At 38.4% G+C, this 6,530-nt stretch overlaps 1 protein-coding gene across 1 annotated transcript in view; it reads right to left on the bottom strand.

Moving 5' to 3' along the window:
• Positions 1 to 6,530, bottom strand: part of LRP1B (LDL receptor related protein 1B) — a gene marked incomplete at both ends in the record, with an annotated part of 332,345 nt that overhangs the window by 176,199 nt on the left and 149,616 nt on the right. The window contains 2 exons of the mRNA XM_015412125.1: positions 4,555 to 4,686; positions 5,404 to 5,529. Coding sequence (XP_015267611.1) covers positions 4,555 to 4,686; positions 5,404 to 5,529 — 258 coding nt within the window. The remainder of the gene's footprint in view (positions 1 to 4,554; positions 4,687 to 5,403; positions 5,530 to 6,530) is intronic.

Genomic DNA, 6,530 nt, shown 5'->3' with positions numbered 1-6,530 from the left:
TGCCTCTTGACAATATTGTTCAGACCTCGAACATTAAGTGAAAGAATGTTCCATGAGGAAGCCATGTTATATGAGGTTAACTAAGAAAGAGTGAAAAGCCTGGTAGATCTCTTTATGTCACTTGTAATATGTTATTACGTTTCCTGATGTATGTAATGAGTTGTTTATCACAGGGAAGTTTTTTATGTGTAGTTATTAGTGATGCTGCGTTGCTTGACTTCTTACCCTTTAGATGTATGATTTTGAAGTGTAATATCTTTAGAAACAATAGTCCTATGTGTTGCAGTGTATGCTTACAATATTTCCTGTTGTGTTCTTCTTTGGTAATGTGTTTTTGGTGCGTATTCCAATATGTTTTGACTTAATAAAGGTTAAAAAATAAAGCTTCTATACCACTGGTTGCTGTATCTTACTCAAGTTATTAAACAGTCAAAAGATATATAAATATATATATAAAAATGTGGAGTACAGTGTAATGTAATAGGAGGAAATACAATTCAAGTAATGGTTTTAACTTCTTCTTTTTTTAAATAACCAACAGTCACTTGAAGTTTAAACTTTCTATTGATTAACTAACTTTATAACTTCAGAAAGAGAATTAAAAACAATGAACCATAAATATGAAACAGTATATATCTGTGACTGTAATGTACAACCAAAAAACAAAATATACACAAAACAAGACACTATAAGTATCTATTTTCAATATCACTATAGTGAATTATAGCCTGCAGAAGCACAGTTGTCTTTGGGAGGTAAAAGATATCAGCTTTTCCTATAATATGTTTAAAATGTAGTGTAGCAGCAAAGCAAAGTATTACTCAAAGTTGTTAACTGTTAAACTTATTGCTTAAAAATTGTTGTTCATAGAGAATGCACAATATATTCAATCCTGTATTTTGAATTATGTTACCAAATTTTATTTTACCCCCTAGCTCCTGCAAATTGATTAAAATGGAGAAGTTAATGAGATGTAAAAAAATAAATATGTTTGATCTAGGAAATTAAGTAGTTAGAGATTTCTTATTAAATGAAAAAAATGAATTAAGTGTGATTATAATCAAATGTATTTGAATTAATTTGGATTATTTACTTAAAAATAGATCAGTTGTAGTAATTTGATTCTAAGCTTTAAAAAGAAAAAAGAGAAACAGTCTCACTTAATCACTGCAGAATAACACCTGCAGTGATTAATGGAGTACTCTCCTGTGGCGAGACTGTAAAATAAAAGGCGGGAAAAAGAGAACGTCCTCCCCCCTCCCCCTCAAACCTTCATGTTAAAAAGCAAAGATTTTAAAAGGGCACATTAAAAATATTTAATTTTCTGATAGTAAAATTTACAAGTATTTTGTTCATTTAGAAGTGTAGATGTTGGTACAGAGGTATGCTTAGCGTTACAAACTAACGAACCACCATTTTGCCGTCTGCGCGGCGCCCTCTATCATCGTGGTTAGGCGAATCAGGGTATTTTCGTTTCTGTGTCAGCTTGGACATATCAAAGTTCGCCAGTAGATTTAATTTTTGCAGAAGATTTTTCCCGCTTTCTAGATCATGAGCGAAGTATTGCTTGTCCTTATAGTTCACTTGTATGGTGGTTAAACGAGCCCAACGATACCGGACTTTAGCTTGTCTAAGAGCCTCAGTGATGGGGTGCAAATCTCTTCTCTTGAGCAGTATTTCTTGAGGTAAGTCAGGAAACACCAAAATTTTGTTGCCTTGGAACGAAAAGGATCCTTTAACCCTTGCTTCCTCTAGTATTCTCTTCCTTGTTCTCGGATCTGGCAGGACTGCGAGGATATCTCTCGGCCCCTTACGGGTGGGATGATTTTGCGGACCTAATCGGAACGCTGCCGCTACAACAGGGACGACATTTTCTTTTTTTTCTTTTTTTCTTTTTTAAATAATAGTTTTATTGGATTTCCCATCAAGTTTACATACACATTAATTACAAATTTACAAAGACATCACTCTCAATAATACTAAAAGGTCTAGTTCCCGCGCCAACCATTCAGCAATAAAAATCGATAGTTCAACTGAGATATTAATGGGATCCGGAAAGCCTCTAAATTTTATGTTGGGGCGGCGATTAGCAACTTCTAACGTTAACACTCTATCTTTAACGGTACGAATCTCATTTCCTATATAGCCCACTTCTCCTTTAAGAGCAGCGCCCATTTCTTTTGCTTGCTCCGCGGTTTGTGCTACTGTGGTAAGGGCGATTCTAAGTTCCGCAAATTGATCGTTTATGGGTTTGATTAGGGCCGACATGTTATCGAATAATTTGTGTTCTAGTGAACTTAACATCGACTCTAGCTTCGCCTCAGTCAGTAAAGGTGACGGGTGCGTCGTACCTTGTTCTTCTGCGGCCATTTCGTTGGTACCGTCTTCGCCGTTGTTCTCTGTATTGGGCTGGTGACTAGCCTTGTTAAAATAATCTGTTATGGTTTTTCCAGACGGCAGATTTGGTGCTGTTTTGTCTGTGTTTGGTTTGCCCATATTTTTTCGCTTTTCTTATGATTTATCTGTTGATTAGTTAGGTTTGAGGGATGAAGGGATACGGAGCCGAGCCTCTAGGCGTCCATTCCTGTTGGCACCAAACCACGCCCCCGTTTACTTGGATAATTAATACAAGAGAAGGATTAGACTGTTGGTTTTTGAACAAAACTAGGAGCAATTATGTCAGGGAGTAAATAAAATGTAAAGGAACTGTGACAGAAAAGAATAAAGTAAGTATGGCTGACGCAGTCTAGGGCTGTAATTTCTACAAAACAATGTAACTGTAGATACTTCCACATCTTCTGTTACTTTTGACAATTTGCTAGGGTTGCCAGTTCTGGATTGGGAAATTCCTGGGGATCTGAGGAAGGTGGAATTTGTAGAAAGAGGGGACTTGACAGGGATGTTGGCATGGTTTACTTGGATTTGAGTAAAACACTTGACAGGTTTTCCATGATGTTCTGATAGGTAAACTGGAGGACTGTCTGGACTCTGGGATAGTTGGGTGGATATGGAACAGGCTGGAAAACCATACCAAAACAGTAGTTGTCAATGGCATTTTGTCTGATTGAAGGAAGGTAAACTGGAGGACTGTGGACTGGACTCTAGGATAGTTAGGGGCATATGGAACTGGCTGGAAAACCATGCCAGAACAGTAGTTGTCAATGGCATTTTGTCTGATTGAAGGAAGGTAAACTGGAGGACTGTGGACTGGACTCTAGGATAGTTAGGGGCATATGGAACTGGCTGGAGAACCATACCAAAAGAGTAGTTGTCAATGGCATTTTGTCTGATCTAAGGAAACTAAAAAAGAGGGTGGATGTGCATAGGGTTGCCAGACCGCTGGTGGAGGCAGGGGTCTCCCATTGCCAGACCCTGCTCACCAGCCACCAATGAACTAGATGGTGGGAGGACTTACTAGTAGAAAGAGAATGGTATAGGCCACATTGCTGCCATCACACCAGTGACTTCCGGGGATGCTCTGGTATTTGGGTCAAACTCTATGGCAGAAGCCGGTTTTACCATAGAGTTTTTGCCCAAATACCAGTGTCACCTGGAAATCACTGGCATGATGATGTCACTTCCTATGTGACACTGGCAGCATGGCTTGGTCTTTTCTCTTTCTCTTGATAAGTCCCCCCCATCCCCTACCAGTTGCCAGGAGGGACTTGGAAATCCTAGATGTGAATAAGACACAATTCAACAAGGGTAAGTGCAGAGTACAGGTGGACTGTAAGCTAAATATTGAGCAGTCAGTGTGGTGCAGCGGCAAAAACACACAATTCAACAAGGGTAAGTGCAGAGTATAGGTGGACTGTAAGCTAAATACTGAGCAGTCAGTGTGATGCAGTGGCAAATAGCCAATGCAGAGGCATAATAGCCAAATTGCAAGATGTCATAATCCCACTGTACACTGCATTGGTCAGGCCACAGCTGGAGTACTGTGTGCATTTCTGGAGGACTCACTTCAAAAAGAATGTGGACAGAATGAAATGGGTACAGAAGAGAGTGACGGGATGATCAGGGACCTGGAGACCAAGCCCTACAAAGAAAGGCTGTAGAACCTGGGACTGTTCTGTCTGGAGAAGAGGAGGTTGAGGGGAACATGATTGTTCTCTTTTAGGTATTTGAAAGTCTGTCACTTAGAGGAGGGCAGGGAACTGTTCCTGTTGGCCATAGCAGATAGTGGCTTCAAATTACAAGTGGAAAGATACTGGCTGAATATTAGGAAAAGAACTTTCACAGTAAGACTAGTTCAGCAGTGGAATTGGCGTCTAAAGCAGTAGGTGTATGAATACTTCTCAGGGATGCTTGCATTGACCAACTCTATAATCTTATGTGAGACCATACAGCCTACCCTTCAAAACTGCCATTTCTTCCAAGGGAACTCCAGCCCTCACCTGAAAGTTGGTAACATTACTACTTGCAACTTTGGGGTACTTCTGAAAAAGGCTACTATGTATTAATTTCTTACATTTATACCCTCAGATAGGTGACAATCGTTAATAGCATGGTAAATGCTTATCAAATAAAGGTAAATACTTTTTTGTTATTCACCTGCATGGAAATCTATGCCCACGGCAAATGAAGTTCCCGATATAGGCATTAATGCATCTGTTTTGTCATTTGGATCAAGGGGAACACCTCTAATTCCTTCATGAACAGAATACATGAGGAATGATTCTATGCCTAAAAACACACAAACATAAAACATAAGAATGATCATCGTTATTAGGTATAAAAAGCCAATTGTTTTAAATGTAAAGTAATATGGAAAAAATGCTTTAGTTTAAACAAATGGTTTTCAGCCTTTCTACTTTTCCTCAGCAAGGCTGTCTATTCCTTTCATGGCCACTGTTTCAAACATTTTTTTCAGTATTAGCATAAACACAATCCACTGACCCATATTAAGGAAACTCCTGGAAGAAAATACAGCACTGATGAAATTAAGTCCGAGATAACAGAAACTAATTATTAGAATTAACTTGAGGTGTTTTCCATGTTTACATTCAACTAGTAGAATACATTAAGAATACATGCAGTAACTGTAAAGTCACTTACAAGAACCAAGTTACTGAGGCCATGATAACAGTAAAATCATGTAGTTCCTATACAGTGGAATCGTAGGCAGAGCTGCAACCTCTTAAGACTTCAGCAGAGTGGTGTAACTCTATTTAGGATTGCACTGATCATCTATGTTAATTCTGTAAACTCTTTAATATATCTCTAGGAAAATTTAAATATTTGTTTGCAAGAACATGTAAAAATATTTTCACAAACATCAATGGAAAAGATATGCAGTCCTGCTTTCCAACTACGCAGCATCATATTTTTTAAACAATCATTCTTCTAGGATTTTTTAAAAATTATTTTTATTCAGTATTTTCTTTAAAAGTGCCAGTTTACCTTGACAAGACATTCGGTTTTTCTGTAGGTTATAGCCGATTGTACATAAGCATGTACGACTTGTTTCTGAGGTTGGCAAGCAAAGTTGGGAACATCCACCATTATTGAGTTGACAGGAATTGCTACCTACAATGGAGGAAAAATGAAAAAGTAAATAACAGTAGAACAACATCCTTTAGGTTCTTGCCTTAATAGAATTATACATTTCATACTGAATTCTTACAAGACATTATAAATAGGGCTGCCAAATGCCCCCGGGGGGCAGATTTCCCCCCACTTTCAAGCCCCGATTTCCGCCCCTGCGGAATCGGGGCCCAGGGGAAACCCCACCCCCATGTGCACGTCACCCGGATGTGACGTCACACGCTGGGGCAGGGCCACAGCCATTTGAGGGGAAAACTGTATGAAGTGAAATGAAGACTGGGTTGCTACTACTGAAAGAAAATGAACAGTGTTTAGGAGAGCAATGCCAACAAAATCCAAGAGTCTTTTTTGAAACCTATGGGCTTGCTCCACATGTAAACACTTGGTATGATCCAGAAGTAAGTTTTCTAAATTTTGAAACTAATTATTAAGGTATTATGGTTTGATATAATTAATTTCCATGAAGCTACTTATGAATTTGCATTTACCTTGGTTTTTCCAGGATACTATGAAGAAAATTAAGATCCTGACCTCGCCCTTCAGTATAAAATTACATCTGAGGAAGACTGTATAGTTGAAATGAGTGTATACCGGATACTCATCATGTAGAACTATATTGGACCTGTTGTTCACAATATTGTGCAATTGATATAACTTTTTGTAATTTTATAAGTCTTGAAAGTAATATAAATCTTTTGATATGTTTACATCACAGGATTGCTTATGTGTTTTTCCTACTGGACACCTGTGACCCCTTTTGGTTTGTACAAGTGTGGTTGAAGGCATATCTCCCTACTCACTGAAGATCCCAAAAGCAGTATGAGACTTGACCTTCTCACTGAAGAACCTCTAATGAGAGACAGTCCATGATGTTCATAACCCTAAACAGAGATTTTCAGAGCATAAGAGCATAACTTGTTCATTAATGATTTGGAGTTGGGAGTAAGCAGTGAAGTGGCTAAATTTGCGGATGATACAAAGTT

The sequence above is a fragment of the Gekko japonicus genome, unplaced genomic scaffold, assembly GCF_001447785.1.
Source record: "Gekko japonicus isolate JY-2015 unplaced genomic scaffold, Gekko_japonicus_V1.1 scaffold2043, whole genome shotgun sequence".
Classification (NCBI taxonomy): domain Eukaryota; kingdom Metazoa; phylum Chordata; class Lepidosauria; order Squamata; family Gekkonidae; genus Gekko; species Gekko japonicus.
Note: the sequence above shows the minus strand (reverse complement) of the source record. Positions and strands in the feature narration are given on the sequence as shown.